This window comes from Toxotes jaculatrix, chromosome 3 (assembly GCF_017976425.1).
Source record: "Toxotes jaculatrix isolate fToxJac2 chromosome 3, fToxJac2.pri, whole genome shotgun sequence".
Lineage (NCBI taxonomy): Eukaryota > Metazoa > Chordata > Actinopteri > Toxotidae > Toxotes > Toxotes jaculatrix.
Window position 1 is genome coordinate 26,414,608 of NC_054396.1, and position 23,008 is coordinate 26,437,615.

The 23,008-nt window shown below is 40.6% G+C and overlaps 2 protein-coding genes across 3 annotated transcripts; both read left to right on the top strand.

The window, feature by feature from the left end:
• Positions 1-1,705: 1,705 nt before the first annotated feature.
• zgc:153675 (uncharacterized protein LOC768179 homolog) lies at positions 1,706-6,530 on the top strand. Its single transcript, XM_041035046.1, has 3 exons — positions 1,706-1,981; positions 3,701-3,788; positions 5,074-6,530. The coding sequence occupies exons 1-3, from the start codon at positions 1,973-1,975 to the stop codon at positions 5,358-5,360; spliced, it is 384 nt and encodes a 127-aa protein (XP_040890980.1). The 5' UTR covers positions 1,706-1,972; the 3' UTR covers positions 5,361-6,530.
• Positions 6,531-7,053: 523 nt separating this feature from the next.
• On the top strand, positions 7,054-14,276 carry hgh1 (HGH1 homolog (S. cerevisiae)). 2 transcript variants are annotated; one of them, XM_041034722.1, is made up of 10 exons: positions 7,054-7,172; positions 8,140-8,258; positions 8,949-9,087; positions 9,280-9,417; positions 9,582-9,733; positions 9,884-9,984; positions 10,656-10,754; positions 11,884-11,975; positions 12,065-12,187; positions 12,526-14,276. In XM_041034722.1, exons 2-10 carry the CDS (start codon positions 8,149-8,151, stop codon positions 12,739-12,741), a joined length of 1,170 nt encoding a protein of 389 aa, XP_040890656.1. In that variant the 5' UTR covers positions 7,054-7,172; positions 8,140-8,148; the 3' UTR covers positions 12,742-14,276. The 2 variants fall into 2 exon arrangements, with proteins under 2 accessions (XP_040890656.1, XP_040890655.1); XM_041034721.1 differs by having other exon boundaries at positions 7,099-7,219.
• The last annotated feature ends 8,732 nt before the right edge of the window (positions 14,277-23,008 follow it).

Here is a 23,008-nt window from a genome sequence, read left to right on the forward strand (position 1 = left end):
CCTCCTTTTGGTTTAGTGTCGCTTTAGTAAAATGAATTTTCCTGAACTATACTGGTAATGAAACAATTATCTCAACATTTAACAATAATCGTTGCTCCTATTACTGTTTTTCTTTTCTTCTTCCTCTTCTTATCATTATTATTTTTTAATTATTAATTTAAAAAATTAATTTCCTACTCATGTCATGTGTCTATTTTGGTTGCTACTCAGTACTTTACAAATAATGTAATAAGGTGGATGGCTGTATGATATATTTGATGTTTGTAGATTTATTGCTAATTTTAATGTAGGTTTGTCAAGGCTGAATTACCAACCAGGCAAAGTGGACAAGTCTTCTGAATGCTGACTGCCACAAAAGTCCTCAGTTCACTGCACAATAGGATGGTTTTATTATTATTATTATTATTATTAACTCATAAACAAGGACAGTAGGATAGGAAAGGGTCAAAGCCATTTCTGCCCAGGCATATCCTATCCAGGTTAACCACAATGTTTGTGTCCCCACTGGTGACAGGTTTGTAAAGTCTATTGTGTTCTATTCTATTTTATTGTGAGTGAATGAAAGTGGCTGCCAACATCACCATGCAGCACTTGACCCTTGACTCATATCTCTACATTATCTTTAACTTTATGGCTTCAGTCTATATGTGACTGGCCTGCGTATTAATCCATATGTTAGCAGCACATCTCAGTTTACATGTGAGTTTCCCTTTAAATCTACATGAAATAAATGAGAAACGTTCACAGAGACAAAACACACAGTCCTTGACACCAAAACAACTGGTTGAAGCTGATGATGATGCAGGATCCGGGGATGGATCCGGAGCTGGATCCGAAGCAACCGCCCACAAGGGACTTCCTGTTTTCACAATAAAGGCTCAAAATAAAGTGAACCATGTTACCAAAAATGATGACAGCACTCAGTGTGGCATTCTTTACTATGGAATCCAACACCAGTCATTAAACTGAAGAATATGGATGAAATGTATATTTTCTGATTAAAAGCAGGGGTCACATTTTTCAAAATAGACCAAAGGAGACTGTCTCAAAATGTTCTGAATTTGAACAAAAATGAACCATTGTCTTGTTAAACTGACCTGGTTTACAAAGATGTATTTACATCAGTTAATGGATGAAAAAATACTCCGCCAAACAATAAAGGAGATTTTAAACTAATTTCTGAAGCCACACCTCTGTCTCAAAATAAATCAAAAGATGGAAGCCTGCCAGTTACCTGGACAGGTAACAGAGTTGTAGCTTAATTTTGTATTTATTTATTTTTTTACCTGAAGTGGATAGAACTTTTTTTTTCATCCAGATGGTAAGAAAAGTCTTTGTGGATTCTGGATCCTTCTGGGTTTTTTCAGAAATCAGCAGTTAATTACCTTGAATGTATGCTTTTACAGAGTATAAACTGGAGCTGGTGCCAAAACAGATCCCTCTTTGGACACCATCACCTGTTAAAGGGTCACGACTAAAAAGACCAACTTCCTGTCTTTTAATAACTTTATTCTTATTTGCTCCTGATTTCTGGCCCAGCTCATTAACTTAACTTTCACACTCACTTCACCACCCACTCAAAAACTGAAGTGGTCCACCTCGTCGCCTATGAGGATTTTAATTTGAAGGATCTGAGCGGAAGCCCAGTGCGTTGCAGTGTGTGGTTTGACTGTGTGAGTGTTTGTGTGTGTGTGTGTGTGGAGGCGCCACGTCGGCAGAACCATCAGGGTGAAAAGAGAGCTGCGTAGCTCTGCCTGTGGCTGTGAGTGAGGAGAAGTTAGGAAGCTGCAGGTTTAAGCGATAAATCCGTGAAAACCGGGAGGAAGAAGGCCGTTTGGAGCCAGAGCGGCAGGTTTCACCGAGAAAGAAATCCACTAAATTACAGCAGAGTTTGGCTCCGAGGCTGAAACAGAAGCTGCTCCAGGCTCAAGTTTCTCTGCCAGGTGTGTTTGTGGGAGAAACACAGGGAACAATGGTGAAGGTAAGGACTCACCAGCATCTTTAATTTAACGACAAAATGTGTGAAAATGTGCTTTATGAAAAGCGTGTGAGGGATTGGATTTTAACAGCGTGTAAGTTGCGTGACTGCAGTTTTGTAGCAGTCGGTTGTGTGAGTGATGATGTGGAACTTGGATATAAAAACATTTTTTTTTCCTTTTTTTTTTTTTTAATCAGTTGTGTCCACTTTAAAAGATGTGACCTTTTTGCTTTTCTTTGGGGGGAAAAAGTGTGATTTTCTGTCCAGCAGCTCTGAAGGGAGCTGTGCACAGATTCCTGCAAACCTCAAAACACAGCAGTGCCAAAACCTAATGTAAAAAAGCCCACATTTTTACATAAGGTTTGGCTTCCAGATCCAACAGTGGAAATGATAATCAGAAACTGATAACCTGCTGCTGTAGCTCCTTACCTTGGGGTATCTGGGCCCCTTTTTTGGGTCAACAGAAAAAAAAAAAAAAAGAAATGGGGGATGGGGTGACGATGGTTTGCAAGATGATTTGTATCAAAGGAAATAACATTTCTATTTTGGCATTAAGTGTGTGAAATATGGACCAACCACTGTGACATTTTATAATCAAAGAGCAATGGTTTAGATGTAGTTTTCACTTCAGATACACTCACCTGTGATGAGAGGGAGGCATCTCTTAATTTGAAGGGTCACAGGTCGGAAAGGTTAAATCCAGTGACCTGCAGCACAACCATGAGTCTGCTGGACCTCCAGCAGGTGTTCAGTGGTGCAACCACCTGTTAAATTGTTCTTATACTTAATCTTAGATTTTATAAAGCAAAAGGTAAAACATGAGCAAAAAGGCACTATGCATTATCTTTCCATTATCAATGACCAGAAAAATAGGTAAAGAAAAGGAAAGAACTCAGGTAAAATATTATTTTAAAAAATGCACATACACATAAAAAACATATACAAAATAAAAATAACCAATGTTAAATACATTTAATAAATAAAAGGACCCAAATTGTGAGTGTGAAAGACTTTCCCCTGCATATTTATCACGTATAAAATCTGAATTTGACAGCAAGGATATTGGATTCAACCCAGAATCTATACCCACGATCTTATTCAGTTCTCGTGAGACTTCATGGCAAATTTTCGTGACAAGAGCACAAACTGTGAAAGAGGCCACCAGTCTGTGTTTTACATGTAGGATATAATTAAAAGGCCTTTGCCTTCAACTGACTGAACCCAGAGGTATGTATAAGCCTGTTCTGTTCTGGCCAACTTTCCTAAGAAGAGTTTAAAAAAAATACATTTTATATAGTCCAGAGCTAAACTGACATATTGGAGGTTTATTGGTGTCATGTTAGAGCTGAAGCAATTAGTTTATTAATTAATTTTCCCATCGACAGATAATTAATCAGTAACAATTTAGAGGATTCATTAATTGTTCAAGTAGTTTTTTTTTTCAGTGGTTCCAGTTCCTGAAATGTGTGTTTGTGCTGGTTTTTATCACACTTTCATCTGAATATCTTTGGGGTTTTTTACTGTTGGTTTAAATAATAATGCATATGAGTGGATATTTGATGCCAGATTTCAGTATGTGGCAGTTTTTTTGATGCCCACTGGTCACTCTCTTAAGTATTGAGATTTGATCCTCAGCCATGTAAGTATTAGAGGTAGAGAAAGCACTGTGAAGCTTGGTTTATTCAGAGTGAAGAAAGTCTGGGGTTTTCCTCTGTTTTCCAGAATGTGAACAGCGTTAACGTGGAGCCCCAGCCTGGGACCAGCGTGGCCACAGACGAAGCTGAACCGGCCTACAGCCAGTCTGCAGAGGGTAAGTAGCGGGTCTCCCCCCTGCGCCGCCCCAGGCTGCGACTAAGCACTGAAACATCAGCGGGGGAATATGGTGCAATCTGTGCTCACATATTGCCTGCTGCTATTTGAGAAACCACTGGTTTGTCAGGGGAATATGTTTGTTTGTGTAACGGCGGCTGTAGCTCCAACCTGTTATTTGTGTCCCAACACTGAGACGCTTTGGACCTGTTTAGTCCCCTGTGCTGCCCTCAACATCACTGCTGTTATTGGATGAAGCTTGATTCTGATTTCAGCATTCCTATCAGCTCTGATGACCGTTTACCCAGCAGGTGAATTGTAGCGATCCGACCATCAGGGGGTTTGTTGAAAAACCCCAGATTTGAAGATACAGCCCTGGTTTTGTTAAAGCACCTACAGAACCACCAAGTACTAGAAATTACATCTCAGCTCGCTGTCTTTTAGCCATGACAACAACATGGCTCTGGGGATGGCAAGGTCTATGTGCCTTGAAACTTGGTAAACACTTTCATGGTTCCCAGAGGATTAACCCTAAAGACTTCACTTTTTCTCCTGCTCCACCAGCTTTCAATTATCCAGCGATATATTCCGACATCTGCTGGATGGATTTTTTTTGTGCAGACATTCAGCCGTTATATCCTAATTACTCTGGTGAACCTGACTTGATCAGGTCAAATATTTAATTTGTCCAGCTGATGTTACCCTCAGCCTCAGCTGTACTATGTGTTTAGAGCTAGCTAAACAGGCTAAGATGGTGAACATGATGAGCTCAGGATTGTAGGTGTGAGCATGTTAGCACGCTGGTGTTAGCATTTATCTCAAACCACTGCTGTACCTAAATACAGCCCCACACAGCCACCATCATGACTATAGACTTTTAGTCTTGTGAAATTTAGCACAGTCTACACTCCTCAGAGCCAGCTGACCTCCCAGCATCACAGACAGTGGGCAAACAAAATGTCAGAGATTCATTGGATGAGTCTGCTGATATTCTGTATTTGTACTTTTGACAACAAATCCCTTGTGCAGACAAAAAACAGCAATGAACTGATCAACTTACAGGTTATTATGTATTATGTCTGCACTGTAGAGCTCAATATTTGTAAAAACAAAACCAATCTATTAAAAACATATCAGTGAGCCACACTGTTGCACTGGATGACATGTGCCCTTGTAACCATGTAGACACACATTGTAAGAAATAATCACTAGAGCAAAATGTGTATTAATAATTGCATTTATGGTGTCAAACTGAATATCTGTATATATAATGCTTGTGTTTACAGATTCTGGTAAGGACCATGTGGCGCCTGCCCCTGGCATGATGTGGCGGGTGACCGGTGGCCTCTTCAATGTCACCAAAGGCGTTGTTGGCGCCGCAGTGGGCGGAGTGGCCTGGGTGGGCGGCAAGAGCCTGGAGATCACCAAGTCGGCCGTGACCACAGTGCCTTCAGTGGGTGTGGGGCTGGTGAAGGGCGGGGTGTCTGCTGTGGCCGGCGGCGTCTCCACAGTGGGTTCGACGGTAGCCAGTAAAGTCCCCTTCACATCCAAGAGGAAAGACAAGGCTGAGTGAAGAGCAGGAGAAGGAGGATGGTGAAGATGATGATGATGGTAACAATGATGATTGATGATGGACTTGCCCCGCCCTGAGCCAACCGAGAGAGGCTGCCAGCTGATCTCTCTCTGCCAATCAGACTCCACAGTGCCTTCTGATGCCTTTCTCGGTTCAGTTCCAAAACATTCAGTAGTACTACGATACCATGGCGACCCAGAATTACCAGCAAGAAATGCTGAGTCACAGAAATGCTTCATACAATCCTTGCCTGATCTGGAGTGGGGTTTGTATGTCTGGAACTGAATATCCGTCTCCAGGCAGACTACGTGGACTGAAGTCCACTTCAGCAAGTGGTGAACTTCTTGATGCTGTTGAATATTTTTATCTGTTTACAATCCAGACTGAGGCTCTATCTTTTCTTCCCTCTTTCCAGTCTACACACATTTGGCGAAATGTTTGTTTTCTGAATTAAGATGCTGATTTTTAGTCTTTTTCTTTTCTTTTCTTTTTTTTTTTTTGCAATGGTATTGAAGTAATATTGAAATCTGTGTGACAAGAATAGTGTGTGTTGAGAAAAAGTAAAATATTTCAACGTTGGAAATGAGGGATCAGCAACGTTCTTCAGTCTACATCCTTCACTGCATCTGACCTTTATCCGGTGGAAGACCACGGGGCGGTGTTTTACCCAGCAGCCTCAGATCTGCAAGTAGGGACACTTCTCTGCATGTCTGAAGACTGCAGACACAATCACAAGTACATCAACACTGGGCTCAAGTCTTTTCCGCAGCTACATTATTGTTGATATGTTTTGTTTTCAGTACGTCTGAAATGTCAAAATGCTGCGCTGGACCTTGACCTTCATAGGTTGACTTTATTTTTAAAGATTTCTTAAGAAAACATTCAGCGGCATATGATTCATTGACGGCTGTGTGAGAGGAAAAGTGCCCAATGTTGTCTGAAGTTGTCAGAAAAGGCTGAATTGTACCTTTCAGCCAGAAGGTGAACACTGTACTTCAGTGAAGGCAACATTTGTGAACGTTTATATGCAATATCAGCATTTCAATGCAACATTAGGAGTGAGAGGGAGCAGTTGCTGATGTCTTGGTGGATGTCTTGTATGTGTTTTTTTTTTTTTTTTCAATATATCAATAAAGTAGTTTGGAAGGTTAAATAAATCTAACATACAAACTGGAATCTGTCCTGCTGTCTCAGTTTCTGTGTGTGTGTGTGTGTGTGTCATTGCGTATGTGGTACGTTTAAGGTTAAAGGTATCTGGTAGAGCTTTAGAGTAAACAGAATTTGTGAATTCAGTGTTCCTCACTGTTACACCTTGTGTGAATCCTTAAAAAAGTGAATCTTAAAAAAAAAAAAAGATGAACTATCCTTCCTCTTTGAATGTTTTCAAAGCAGATTTTCATTACCTCAAGACATGGCTGGTCCAGGCTGAAACATCTGTAAATTGAATTTTTTGTGATATTCACGATCCCCAGATGATGGCTTCTATTGGCTCCAGTTTTCTAGTTTACTTCCAGTGCCACTGTGGTGTTTCAGCAACACTTGGATGTATTTCCATGAAATTTGGTGCACGTTTTCATGTCCCCATCAGGATGAACTCTCATAACTTTGGTGATCCTCTAAATCAGTCACACTAAATCAGTAACTGCATGTGTATAACACTAGGGGGCAGTAAGACCCAGCCAGGACCGTTTAACCTGCTGAAAACAACAAAACGAAGAAGAAGAAGCAGGAAGTTAACCCGGAATTTGAGCTTGAGTCCGCGTGTGCGCTGTGACTGTACACATGATGTTTCAGTAGAGACTTTTAAAGGAGGTAAAACAGCGAAATGAAATTTGGACACGTCCTATAGCCAGTGAAAGGTAAATGTATATCAGATGGTACTTATTTTAATAAACCATAACTAAGAACAAACCTATATATCATTTAGCATGTTGAAGAGTTTAGCTAACGGTTTTGTTAACCTGACAGAAAGTGTAGTTTTAATGGAAGCTTCGACCTTATGTGTGAAAAGTGTCAGTGTAACTCAACTTTAGCTGCTGTGTCTATAACATTGTATTTAGCAAACTACCTCAGAAAATGTACTTTCATGCCAAAAAGTAAACAACAACTGGGATGGAGCCTTAGTGAACATGAGGGGGGGTTACGTCTTCTTTTTGTTAATATTATTATTATGGCAATTTTTTTTAGATAAACAAGATGAACCTTGCTGTTTCATGACACAGTAGTTTGTAATAACAGTGTGAAATGTTAAGCTAATCACAGCCTAAACATGGTACATGAACTGGAACAAATGACACTAACAACTAGCTGCATAACATGTTAACACCTGCAGAACCCATTAGACAGTAGAGTTGCTCAAATAACAGCAGGTATAAAAACAGCTATAAGTCCTAAATATGATTATAATACTCCAGAAATGTCACATTTCTGATGATCTCTACATATTTCGCCTGACAGGTTATCTGTTTGTTATCGTTGATGACAGTGGACTGAAAACTATCATAAGGGTTATAAGGGTTTTTACCATTGGAATGGCAATATGCTCAAAGTAAACAAAGTGCCATCAAGTATTTAATATATTTGTTTTAATTTTTTTGTAGAAATAATAAGTCAGTAATTAGTCATAAATTTTGGCTTCATAATTTGAGTTTGTTCTCTCTTTTGAGTTTTGTTTTACTGTTTTCAGATCAGCCAGTGAGGCTGTTAGTGAGTGTATCAGTGGTGTATTCCACTGTTGTGGGACCTGACGTTTGACTGGGGTGTTGTTGCCGTTTATCAGACACAGAAGATGCTGAGTGACTCTGAGGCTGCTGAGCTGCTTTCCTTCCTGAGCCCTGGTACACGTCCTGATGTCAAAGCTCAGGCCACAGAGTACATCCTGGGACTGTCTGGACACAGGTAGGATGATGACGAGGAGCAGGAGGATGTTGGCTATGATTGTGCTATAATTATGCTATAATTATTGGGTATTAAATTAAAGTGTATTGCTGAAAATGCATCATTAATAATGTGTAATACTTTGGTAACACTTTATTTCAAGTTCCCTTATTTAACACTTGTAGCCTGTATATAAAAATATGATTAATGCTTTATAACAAATTGGTTGTATAACAAATGTAGTTGTAAGCATATCTAAGAGTGTATGAATGTGTTTGTCAACAACTGTAACTCCTCCTGTGGACACCCATTAGTGGAGGCTCCTGTATAAACAGATAATGAATGACAGTTTCAATAATATAAATTGTGTCTTCAAAGGAGAAGTCCTAGTTTTTGACTAATACAGTACATTAATAAGCACTTAAACGCTTTTTATCTTCTAATAACTACATTATAGTGGGTTATAAACCCTTTATCGTTTTTTTTGCTCACAAATTCCTAATAGCAGGAGTTATTCAAGTCAGATTGACTTGGAAGACTCTGATCCAGGTACAGCTCTATGGAAGATTAACTGTTAACCAAAGATTAACATTAATTTATAGAGTCATATCTCACTAAACAGACTGATTTGCTTTATATCTCATGAATCTACAAAAAAGGTTTTAAGAAACAAGTTTTTTAGAGCGTGAGTGTGTGTTTGTTTGTTTTCAGGGATGGCTGCCGCTTCCTCCGCTCTAAACCTGACTTGCTTGCTGCCCTGTTTGCGTTGACCTCTGACCCCTCTGTTGCCATAGTGAAGGACTGTTACCACATCCTCATCAACCTGTCAGCTGATGAGACTCTGCACCAGGTTAGGTTTAAATGAACTCTTAGGACCTATCTGTGAATGTCTCTTGTGTATAACAAATGGTTTTGTCAACGACATTTGACAAATAGAACAAAACAACAAATAAGCTTACAGCCCCCAGAGATGTTGGGGAGTCAGTGCTGATTTTCTCTTTGAAAACAAACAGATGTGCATTCTTGGTTGTGTCTCATCCAGGTTTTGCTGGCAGATGTTAAAGTCCTTCCAGTGCTGCTGAAGAAACTTCTGGATCCAGAGTACCTGTTCTCTGATCAGATCTGCACCATCCTGTCCAACCTGACCCGCCATGAGAAGACCTGCAAGACTGTGTTCAAGGTGGGTCGCAGTGATGAGTCTACACATTTTACATCAGATAGATCGATAGATAGATAGATCAAAGCTATATGCAGCTTGACTCCATCATATATCAGTGAGCTGCTGATCCACAAAACTTCAAAGTGCTGAATAACAAGAGATAGAATGTTCATTTGCTGTTTCAGGTCCTCCAGGAGGAGGTTGGTCTGGCTCAGCTTGTGGAGATCTTCTGTACTGAAGGTTACAACAAAAAGGCAAAGCTCCACTACCTGGGTCCTCTGATGTCCAACCTTACACAGTTACCTGAAGCTAGGAACTACATGATGGACAAGGACAGGTGACTGATAACACTGCAGGACAAGAGCTGATGGTCTGGCAGAGCAGGGGGATCTGTGTCAGTCATGCCTGATTTGTGTGTTTAGCTAGCTGGCAGAACTTGGCCATATGTGCACAGTTGTGAAATTCCCTTTGTGTGTGTGTGTTGCAGGTGTGTTGTCCAGAGGTTGCTGCCCTTCACTCAGTACCAGGCATCAGCTGTGAGGAGGGGAGGAGTCATAGGCACTCTGCGCAACTGTTGCTTCGACCACAGTGAGAAACACCCATGTGCCTCATTATCACATAAGCTGAAGTTGTACTAGACACAATTAACGGGAGTCCCTCCACAGATTCTCACCAATCTAGGTTTTGATTTATAGTTTATCAGCATCGGATTTCACTTGTAGATATCACCACCACAATGCTAGACAGGTGTGTCATACGAGATCAGGCCTGTGACTGAGTTTACTTTCTGTCATTCACCCCAGTCAGTCTCTGCCAACATGAGAAACGTTGTCAAAGTTCTTGCAGTCTCCACGTGGTGTCACCGCAGCTGCAATCTGTTGTTGCACGTCAGCTGCGGTGTAGCACTGGAGCCTTTAGCTTCCGTAGGTATAGCATAACATGGAAGCAAATCCATGTCTCCCGTCTCTTCAAGATCCACACGTAAGCGTAACTCCTCCCAGCTGTAGCCACGTCAGTAAGCTGTCGGGGGAAGTAGCCTCTGCAGGATCTGTCACAAGGGACAGATCCTGTAGCCTCTACAGGATCTGTCCCTTGTGATAACACAAGCTGAGGTGACTCTGAAATCAGACCTTTGACTGAGAGCTAGAAACAGTGATTAAACAGAAAGAATAATAAGAAGTCGGCAGAAAGAGAAGCTTGAGAGATACTACACCGGGTATTCCAGTCACCTGATCTTGACCTCTCCTCACCCTGTCCAGCACATCATGAGTGGCTGCTGAGTGATGCTGTGGACATCCTGCCCTTCCTCCTGCTGCCGCTGGCCGGTCCGGAGGAGCTGTCGGAGGAAGAGAATGAAGGTCAGACGGTGTTTCACAGTGTCACAGAGGGATTAATCCACAGCATTCATGAAGTGTCTCTACCATAATGCTACACTGAGCTTACTCTGCATCAATACTGACACTCTGCACAAGAGGAATGAGGAAACTTACTAATGCTTTAACAAACTGTCAGTTACAGATGCTCTCTGAATTAGCCAAAGTAAATTTAAAGGGACACTCCACATGTTTTATGCATGAGGATCAGTTTACTCACCATGCTTAGTGCTACTCAGCCTCAGACTCCTTTTACTTCTTGCAGGCTGGATTATTGTAATGCACAGTTCTCAGGCCTCTTTAAACAAACTACAGATCTCCTCATCAAAAATCTAAATGCAGAGAATCCAGCGCTCCTGTTTTAAAGGCCCTTCATTGGCTCCCCATTTCTGTTGGAACTCAATTTAAGATTTAGTTTTTTGTTTTTACATGCTGCTTAGGCACCCCCCACCCTTAAAACCCTGAGATCCTCAAACTCAAACTCTGGTCCTGCGGGTGTTCCCCAGACCTACGTTGAAACCACACATTGTTTCACAGGCTCTCCCCTCTGGATTAGGCTCCCAGAGGAGGTCAGAGCATCAGTCATGGTGGAGAGCTGCAGAATGAATCTTAGAACTTTTTTGTCTTACTGATCTCATAACTATTTTTTTTATATCTTACTGTGTTTTGCAATTCAGTTGCATTTTTGGAAATGTAGGATCCAGTGTTTTTGGAGCTGAACAGATTTACAGTATGAGTCAGACGAGTACCTCCAAAAAAGGCTGGTCACTGTGTCCTTGAGCCATCTCTTAAAACAAGGAGGGGAGGTAGATTTCCATTCTCTCAAAATAACCCTTTCAGCTATAATCATACAAAACATTAAAGCTCACTGAGTCTCAAATAGCGGTTTTTGGGAGCTTTTTCAGAACAACCGAGAACAGCAAGTACACAGTTCAACCATTTTTCTTTGAAGATTTCTGCCCACAAGAGCCCACCTGCCACAGCCAGGAATCTAAATACAAACCTACTCAGATTCTTTTCAGAACAAAATGTTTTTTAATTTATCTCGGCCCAGATAAGCCCAGGCATAGTTCCCGTGTTTCTGACTCCTAACAGAAGTTGATGTGATGTTCAGGTCTGCCTGTGGACCTGCAGTACCTCCCAGAGGACAAGAAGAGAGAAGAAGACCCCGACATCAGAAAGATGCTGCTGGAAACACTCTTACTGGTACAAACACAAAAACAAAGACTAACAACAAACACACTCACACAGACTCACGTTTTCGTGCTGAGCTTTTCCCTGTGTCTCTTGTGCAGCTGACGGCAACCAAAGCCGGCCGGCAAACGTTAAAAGAGAAGAACGTTTATCCGATCATGCGAGAGTTTCACCGGTGGGAGAAGGACGTCCACGTTTCAGCAGCCTGTGAAAAACTGGTCCAGGTAGGAAGGATCTAATCACCAAACACATCTACGGAGGTTTTAAGTGGCAAATATATGAACTAGAAAACAAAACACCAAATAATTAGTAATCTCTTGAGATGTTATATCTGTGCTTTTATTGTCATGGTTGATTTTTATATTCGTAAAGTTGTAGCAACACCTGTCTAAAACAAAACCTGGACATTATTTTAACCTTCATGAATGGAGAACTTATTGCAGGACTGTTGTATTAGACCTCAGTAGCTTCAGCCAGGTGTACCTAATAAACTGGCAGATGCATGTTTATGTCGTGCACTGATCCTGATCCTTTCCGCTTTGCATCCATCGCCTCCCTCCAGGTGCTGATAGGCGACGAGCCGGATCAGGGGATGGAGAACCTAATGGAGGTGGAGATTCCTGAGGACGTGGAGGAGAAACTGAAGGAGGCAGACGCCAAAGAACAGCAGGAGCTGGAGAAAGAGCAGGCGAAGGTAGAAGAAGAGCAGGAGAAAACGAAGAACAATGATAATACAGAGCGGACAAACAGAGAACAGGAGAGCGGACTCATACAATAAAACCTGATTTAGACTGGTAGCATCAGCTGGTCCACGGAGGGGGTGCTGAGTTGAAAAGTAAAAGTACGTAATGATAAGGAAAGAGCCACCTTCGAAACATGCAAACACTGTTGGTGACATGATGTTGATATGTCATGATCTGGTATCATTCGGCTGTGTCATAAGGACAACTGAGAGAATATTATCCCTTGCTAAATCAAACTACTGTTCATGTGTAATCCTTAGTGCTAGGAAATGAGATACAAGAGTAATTTGTGACCTCACCATTGTGCAGCCTCATCCTCTTACACATGGAGTCTGGAATGTGCCACCAGAATAATCATAGACATTTTCATTATACTGTTCTTAGACTTGACAAAGCTCCTCTGTTGCAACTGAAGACAATATACAGCTGTTTTTACAGGCTGAGAATGATCAATAATGACCAGTAAGATGGTCGTGTTTATCGAAAAACATTTTTCCATTGATGGAAAAATGTTTACTTACTAATGTGCCTGTCTCAAAATATATGAGTTCCCAGTTTTCATTTCCTAATTGCTTTTTTGCCACCTGAAAACCTGATTTCTGGTCAGATTTTCACCAAATGTCAGAAAAGTAGTTGCTTCTCTGAGGCAGTTTTTAAAGGACACAGACTGACCAGAAGGGGGCGTCAGAGGGTTTACAGTTATTGTCATTTCTCTGCACTGACACTAATCTAAAACCAGTCACCTCTGCTCGCCTTCCTCTGCGGAAGTTCGTCTTTAACTTGCAAATAAACAGACCAAACTTTAAGTGCATCAAATTTAAAACTCGTGAGTATCTCACAGAATGATCCAACAGTAAGTTAAAACTATTAAAGTTAGATCAATTTTAGGAGTTCAGACCATGTTGTAACTTTTTATTTTGTAATTATGACTTTAACATTCACATGAACTGAATGAGACTCACCAGATCTAATGAGAAACCAAAACACTACTGCCCTCAGCTCTGTGTGTGTGTGTGTGTGTGTGTCGTTGTAGGAACCAGTTTGAGATTAAACCCTTTAAACTGAAGATGTTTTTGAAAAGTAAAGAAAGTGAGAAAACATTTTGGGAAAGTGGGGATTTTTTGGACCCTAGTTTGGACATTTGTTGGGAGTGAGGACATTTTTGAAGACTTGTGAAGCGAGGACAGTTTAGGAGGGAGGCTCCATTTTGGGAAAGCAAGTGCACTTTTGAAAGTAGGGACATTTTGCCTGGTCATCACTTCTTCAAGAGACTTCAGACTTGGTTTTATGGTTAAGCATAGAAATAGGTTCAGGTTAGGGACCTGAGAATAGAATCTGTACATCAGTAAGGTTCCTCAAAGTTACAGGGGTACAAACATTTAGATGAGCATTAGTATACCTAGTGACGGAGGAGGAGAGGAGTAGACTTTGCAGTTGCTGATATACTTGCTGTAAGGTTGAAACGGGACACTATTACACAACGAGTATTTGTGTGCATCTGTGGCTGCTGACCAGGTGTTTATCAGCGTCTTTGTGAGTTTTTCCATCTCAGAACAAGGTCAGGTTCAAACAGTGGATGTACAGCATGTTGTCACTTGCATGGAGAGAAGGAAAAAAAATCTTTCTAAAGTTCAGAGTTATTTATATATATCATGTTATTATACGTTAACTTCAGTAGGAAGTTATTCTTCATTCTATCTAACCTGTTGTCAAGTTAAAGAGAGGACAGGATCAAAAATCAAGCACCTCCTCGGTCAGCCATAATTCATCCACAGTTACTGATCAGAGCTGTGGCAAATGAACGGCTTTTAACATTAGATGCAGTGTTTTTACTCATGCAGAGTCTTATCTTCTGGGTTAGATGGGTTAGCATACTTTAAATTTATCTTGTACTCAGAGATTATGTCATTTCTTAGATTACATCTATCTGATCAACTATCTCTATGCAGCCATCAATAAAACTATGAGCCTCAGTCTTAGTTGCTTTGAGTCGTGTCTGCTCAGGAGAAATTACGACCTTCTGTCTAAAAATTCAGGTCATTGCATAGTTCAATGTTTGCAGTAGAGCCTCTGCCAGTAGAGCAGCTTGTGAATTAGAGTACATGTTGAGACCGAACACACTGCTGCATTTTTGCTCACTGGAAGGTGACGACAGGAAGGAAAAGAAAGCCGACTCGAGTTGAACGAGGGGATCTAGAGTCTCTGTGTTGTTGTGAAACTAGGCAGGACTGTGTGTCCCCGGCCAGCCAATCAGCTGCTGAGGTTTCCTGTTTCACTTCCCCGTGTGAGTACACACAAGCGGTACGTGTCGGATGTGTCCTACGCACCAACGGTCGTATTGTTAGATGGTGCACACTTTAATCACAGCTGGATGTTAAGTTGGTCCATGTACTGCAGCATTGTTATTGCTCATGTATCTGCCAGCTGGAGACTCTTCTTACTGTATAATAAGCTTTTACGAGCAACCAGCCAATGATAAGCTCATGGGATATGATGCAAATCTCACTATATTTGATTATTTATCAATGACTTTGCATCCTTCAACAATAACTTCTTTTTCATGCTGCAAACACAGGCTGTCTGCAGACACAAGACTCTTTACCCACAAACTGAAGTGAATTTTTCTATCTGTTCATCAAATTACCAAAGTTGTGATTGCTGTGTTTCAGCAGTGCACTCTCACAGTACCGATCCATGTGTGGTGTCTATTTGTATCACCTCCATTTGAATGTTTTGAGTTTCTTCTTTTTCTCTCACTTGGCAGTTTATTAGGTACACCAAGCCAAAACTGATGCAGACCGACACAACTGTCCTGCAGTAAATCCTCCCCTCATGAGGGCTATAATGTTCAGTTGTTATTGAAATTATTTTAAATGATCTACTGCCCGGTTAGCTCAGTTGGTAGAGCACGAGCGTCAGTTTCTCGGGGTTGTGGGTTTGAGCCCCACTCCGGGCAGCACCACCTCCCATGGGCCCACCACCTGTGGGAGGTGCCATAGGACTGGGCGGTAGTTGCCGCTGCGAACTGGGCCTGGACCCAGATAAGTGGCAGATGATGACATGGCATGACATGATCTATGATCATTTTGAAGGCTCCAGTTTGTGGTGCTGTTGCTGTTGTTGTTTGTGGTACTGTTGAATTGTATTGCATTATAGGGAGAGGTGTTTCTATTATATTGTTCTCCCTGTCAAATCAATGAGGGAAGGCTAGATAACAGAAACACCTCTCTGGGTGTTTCTCTTACTTTTGTCAAGAACAATCACTCACGAGCATCTACCCTTTATTTAGTATTGTTTTATGTTTTTTTGGTTTCCCGTTTGTCTGAGTTACACATCAGTTTTTGTATCTGCCTTTTGCTGACACGACTCTTCCCTATAATTTCCCAATAAATGATCGGTCAGTTTTTACTCATCTTACAGAGTATTTTTACCTTGAGTGCTGAAGCACATTTCATTGTTAATACTAGTGTACATTTGCTAAAGTAAAATAATTATTATTATTATTTTACTTAATCATAGTTGAGTAAAGGATCTGAATGCTGCTTTCACCCCTGTGAGAAATGTTATTTCATGTATTTGTTCACTGTGTATTTTATTTAAGGGTGGTTCTTGGTTTGAAGGGAGGGAATATTAATAGAAAAACTATGTCAAATGCACAGTACTGAAGCTACAATAACTCACATCAGGTGTTTTACTGCACTAGATTTCTGATTATACAACGGCCACTTATCACGGATCACAAGTATCTGGCCTGTGTGCTGTCAGGATATCTGTGAGGCAGATGAAAATCCTCACTGTAAAGCTCCAACCAGCAGGAGGAGCTGTGACCTCTATCAGCTGGAAGCATCAGCATGCACATACCAGGATTCATTTAGAAAATGGATGAAATGAAATACACGGCAGCCAACCAATCAGCACTGAGTGTGTTCAAACACAAAACCAAAGCTCCGCTCTTCATGTCAATCTAACATGAATCTTACAGTCTGCTACCGAGTGTGTGTGTGTGTGTCGTCCTGCCCTCTCAATCCAAGTTAATCACACTCAGTGAGTGTGTGTGTGTGTGTGTGTGTGTCTTGAGGGGATTGTCAGTCCCATGAAACATTCACCACACTGCTGAAGGGGAGACAGAGATGAGTTGAGCTCATGCTACCAGAATAACTCTCCTCTCTCTCCTGTTGAATTGAACTCCTCTAGATGTGTGTGAGTGTGTGTGTGTGTGTGTGTTAGCTGTTAGGTCAGTGGAGCATCTGGAAACAGATCACACACTCACACTGATCAGGCTCGCAGACTGTTCGTGTCATGTTGAAGCCTGGTTTATCAAAATGTACAAAAAAACACACATCTGTGAATGAGGACTGTGTGTTCTTCTTTGGTAAGAAGATCAATACCCATATCATATAATATCAATACCCATCTCAGGTCTCTGTGCTCAGTACAGAGCTGGGGAGTTAGGATCTTGTTAGCCTAGCGTAGCATAAATATTGGAAGTGGAAATAGCCAGCCTGGCACTGTCCAAAGTTCAGAAACACCTCAGTAATCAACACTTGGCATCTAGTTTGTTTAATCAGTACACAAACAAATATAAAAACAACAGACTGTGTATCATCTGATAATCTGTATTACATTTGTAAAAATGAAAAAATTTAAATCTGTCATTTGTTTCAAAACCCAAACCTGGAGCTGCAGTGGCAGAGGAACACCCCCGTTTAGCAAACGGTCAATAATGATTCTAGTTGCTTGTTTTCCCTAAGAAGACCAATGGAAATGTGCAAATATGTACCTTTGATTATAAGTTATTGATTAAAAGAAAACACCCCCCAACACTTGTGGTACCTATAGATCTGCCAGTGTAAATGCTGTATTACCTTTTTAAACTGTTTTGGTAAAGTTAGTTCAGAAGTTCAAACTTTTTTCACATTAACTCCTGTTTCACTTCAGAGTTCAGAGTAGAAACTTTGAGACTGAAGCTTCTCATCAGAACCATAAGACCAGAGTTTACATGGAGGCAGAGTTAAGAGTTGGAACCCCACTGTTGGTTTGTCGTGCTGCTGAGCACTGCTGTCAATCAGTGTGTTTTTCTGTGCTCTGATTGGCCGGTTTGTGTACTCAAGAGAGAAGTCTCCACCTCCGGAGCAGACCGCTGTACTTTTCCACTCCAAACTGAGTTTACTAACCAGCTCCATCTCCTCCTCCTGCTCCTCCTCCCTCCTTCACTTCATCTATTCATAACACACACACCCCCTACCCAATCACACACACACACACTGAGGTAATGGAGGTTTCATCCAGGGTCTTTGGTTGTATACAGAACCACAAGGACTGAGGCTACTCTCTGATTGGTTAAGAGTTCTGGTAGGAAAAAACAACAACCCAGCATTCTCTGGTTCAGTGTGCTGCTTTCACTGTTTTCTGAAACGTGACTATTTCCACCGTTTGGTTTTGTATTAGTTTTCTGGAGATCTGTCCTGTCATGTTGCTTCCTGTGGGGAAACACCAGGGACGCCCATGACTCATCTTTCCATGCATCCAAAAAACTCACAAAGATCATGATTTCCATCCCGATACATGTGCATAGGCCTCAATTCTCACTTCTGCTCATTAGTAGCAATTCATATATTCTATATATTCCACTTGGTTACAAGATCCAGCTTTGGATCCAGGTTGGGGAATTCTTGAGTATTAAGATAAATAATGTTTCCTCATGTGTTCCCCTCAGTGTTGCCCTCAGTGTGTTTTCTTAAATAAGATTCAGTCTGATCGAGTCTGCTACAGTCCAGGTGTGGAGTGCCACAGGTGTCAGATCAGCATGACTGGTGTGTGAGTATGTGTGATACGGACTGTCTATCTATCAATCATCACAGGAGATTTATTTTTGTATTTTCAAAATTTGTATTTCCTCTGTTTGACAGCCGTTAGTAGGAAACAAGGAGAGCGGGAAAAGTGTGTATAGAGAGCCAAAGCTCCTACGTCACTATCATGCTAGCCTCTGTTTACTCAGCGTCTCTCATTCAACGTGTCTTTCATCAGTATTTCTGAATTTAAGATGCATGTTCCATATTCTAGGAGGACAAAGGATGAGCACTGCGGTCTAAAAACATTTGACCTACAATGCTCAGTGCACTTTGTCCTGCTGTTATTGCAAACATGCCTTGACTCCTTGGCTGCCTTGGCTTAAAACAGCAAAAACCTTGGGCTTGTGGGAAATGTTCCTTACCGAAGGCCACCCCCATCAAAAAAAGAAAAAAAAACACAAAAAAAAACAAAACAAGAAATGTTGATAAACCAAAAATTTTCATTTTGCAAGTATTTATATTCGACATTGTCAATTCGACAAATGTCAATGGGCTTTGTCAGTTGAAGATTAACAAATGGGCATTTTGACTGGTTACGCTGGCTGTTAATCATGGACACCAGTTACTCAGAAGTGCTGTCATGGGTACATCCCCATACATTACATGCCTGATTTTTGAATTTGAATTTGAAATTCCCATCTTATCAGTAAGAGTAAGGGCCCCCCAAAAAATAAATTAAAAAACAACAGTATTTCAAAATGTAATAATGCTCTAAAATTGTTATCTTAAATTCTTTATTGTTATTTACACAGTGACATGATTCAGGATTATAAAAGACAAAAGATAATCATTCACATCTAAAATGTTTAACTTTATTTAAACTCACAACACGAAGTCTCGCAGATTTCAACAGCTAGTTGGTCATTAAAGTGAGTGTGTGTGGGTGTGTCAGTGATCTTTCTAACCGTCGTTCCTACGGTAACTCTGTCTGTACTTGTTGTTGGACGACTGCCCCTTCACCAACAGTTCACATTTATCTATGTGTGTTTGTGTGTGTGCACGCACTCTTGTACGTTTGTACATCTTTGAGTGGACCTGTAAGTTTTAGATCTTGAAATTTCTGGAAATTTTTATAATGTGATTTTAAAAAAAAAGAAAAAACATTTCTGGAAACTTGGCACATTTTGTCTGATCCTCACTTGGAAGTTAAAAGTCAGTTTGGGCGCAGAATTAGTTTTAAATTGAAGGTTTAGGTTTGGAAACAGATTATGTCAGTGAGGGTCTTTGTAAGTACAGTCAGCAGATTAGCATTAGCACAGCTAGCAGAGGAAGTGTTTGCAGGGTACTGATCTACTTTCTATAATCTGCCACACATACCTCCTTACTGCCATGGTTTCCCTCTGTGTGTGTGTGTGTGTGCACACGTGTGTGTCAGCTAGCCAGCTCTCTTTCTCTTCCTGTTTGGTAGTGTCAGCTGACCAATCAGAGGGAATATTGCACAACAAGAACTCAAACTGGAAGCTGCTGTTGACTGTGACAACAAGGGCAGCAGAAAGTAGAGACAGGAGCTACAGTGGATGCAATAGAGACAAAACAGCTGTGACCTGCTGCAGTGTCCCTGAGCAAGGCACTGAGGTTTCAGTGTGTGTGATAAGATAAGGAACAGTGCAAACACACCATGGATCAGTGTGACTGTGTGTGTGTGTGCGTGTTCTTGCTTAACACACCCTCAGAATGGATTTCACCCAGTGCCAAATGAGCTGGTCAGCTGATCTAGAGGTCAAAGGTCAGTCTGAGGAGGTTAGAACTACTGCCAGCATGAAGCTGCTTCTTATCATCTGTCTTCTGTCTTCAAGGGTCGGCCTTTGTCATGACATTTAGTATTTTTATTATTATATTGTTTGAGTTACGCAATGTAACGATGTGAATGGATTAAATCATCCACAGTCAGATTACCTACCATAACATAAAGAGAGTAACTGCACCAGGGCACCCTGAAAGCTCCAGACTCCAGTGCACCATTTAATGAACATAATGAAATCTCAATCAGCAATGATTGGACAAGTAGAGGTGCCTGGAAATTTGGTCAAGGTTTGGTGGAAAACAAAAAAGAAGAGAGTTTGGCAATAGACTGTATTTTATTTTTAGTTCATACTTTTGATAAATGTGTTGTTTGATCTGTCTTGTCGTGCTTGCGCAACACATTTTCCTGAAAAACTGTGTGCTAAATCAAATCACTACAAACTGGTTACTAATTACAAACTAAAACATTGCATTGCATAGAGATTTGTAGAAACAAGGGGACCCGTGGGGGCACTACAGCTCATTTTAAAAGCTTTAAAATTAAGTATTATTGTACAATGCAAACCCTCTTCAGTCAATGTAAATCTAATGAACCGAAACCTGCTTAACTGTCCATTTATAACAGTCCAGTGAAAAATAACATGTAAGTCTTCTACCAATCCAAAGTTGTTTTTTACAGGCAGTTTAACTCACATTCACTGAAACCTGTCTAAGGGCAGGGCACAATATCTGCACTGTGTACAGTCTATGCCACTGGTGTAGTAACCAGACCCAAAATGCAAAAAAAGAAGGAATTGCAACCCTTTTGTCTAAGTTTGCTTATCGGCTGGAAAAGGTTAAACATGTTTCACATTTTCACAGTTTGAAGCTACTTTGAAAGCTTACAGCTCTGCAAGCTACAGGTTATTTCACACTGGAAGAACCTGAATTACAGCAAAGCTACACCAGAAAGAAATCTCGCTTGGTGATCTAAACCAAACTACTTCGTAAAAAAAAAAAAGAAAACGTAATCAATCAAATTGACAATGAACACGTGATATGAAATATCCCAGTATTCATGGGAAAGTTCAAGAAGTGTCAGCTTTGGTTTCGTGTGCAATAATTGCTTAAGTATGGCCACGGTGACTCTTCCTCAGGCTGAGGTCTGGGAGGTTTATCCATGATGACGTTGTTGCTGTGTGAGCACTGACCAACACCCTCCCTTTTCTTTTGCACATGTACTACACAAAGGTCAAGTGTGTGATGGTGACTGCCTGACGAATGCATTGCCTGGGCATGCCTTCACAGTGGTCAGGATGTAAGAAAATGGAGGCAGGCCTGGTCAAAAGGGCTTCAACTACAGTAGAGCAGCAATGGTAAAATAAAAAAAAACATCCTTTCTTTTTATGGCCCAAAATTGTTCATAGTTTCACCACACAAAAATGACAAAAAACTACTACTTGAACCACAAATCATTCCAATATGAATGTGGCTTAACTACCAGAGAGCTACTGCAAAATATAGTTTAAATACTTGTAGTTCAGTGTAGTTCCTCAACACTATTCTGTAGTCACTGCTCACTGACCCTGAAGGGCAGAATAGCAGATCATGTGGAGAAATCAAAGAACATCTATTGCCCGCCTGTTCCTCTCAGTTTGACCCGTTGCCATTATTAGTTTATGACACACAAACACAAAGAGGCTTACACCTCCTTGGCCGTCCTGAGTGGGTGTGACCAGCCCACTTCACTTTATATAATCCACTTCAACTGCTCTGTATGCAGGAACAATGAGCCTACATCCTCCCAGCTTCGATTTTTGTCTGAAATTTATGAATAGACAAATAAAACACTAATAATGATGGTTACAAGACAATATGGCTATGACACAATGAAGAATCAACTGTACATTTCTATTACCACAGACTGTCTAAGAAGCAACATATAAACCTTGTACAAACTAATATGATAAGTAACATTTTCAATTGAAATAAACAAACTTATTTAAATGAAGGGGATTTAAAATCATTAAAATGGTTAAATATTGCTAATAGGGTTAAGTATTTAGTGACAGGTCATGTATGTGAATGCCTAGCTAGCCACGTAACACAGACTATTTATAGGCGTTTGTGCACACATGAGACCAGCATAGGCTTAAAACGATGCAGGGTCCAAATGCTGGCAAAACTCATAAAACTGGTTCTTTCGGATCTATTTACTTTTCGTAGGTTGGAGCCAGGATGTGGACCAGGTGACCAGATAATGTGAGGAATTCAGAATGCATTTCAGTTACTAAAAAAAAAATGTAATGGAAGGAATACAGAGGGAAGATATCTGTGATTATGTATTTATATGAAAGATATCCATGATAGTAAAATCAGCTGTGACAGCTTTTAATTATTAATGTATACTAACTTATTAACTTTTAGTGTCTTGTTTCAATGTTATATTTCAGTTACACCTTGTCTGTGTTACATGTTGTTTGATTGTCCATGTGTCATATGAGATTGAATCTATTTTTGTTTTCTTCTCTTCTTTTTTCAGGTCTTTTTGTCTTATTTCAAAATGAAATGAAAGCAAACTAACACCACCTGTTCATCATCCAGGCACCGAAAAAAATGTTTAAATTATTTCTGCACTTGTATTTTTGTTGTTATATTGAATTGTGTTTTTCTTTACTGCTCTGCTCACATATTATCATGTGACCTGTTATTAAGACACATGTGATTA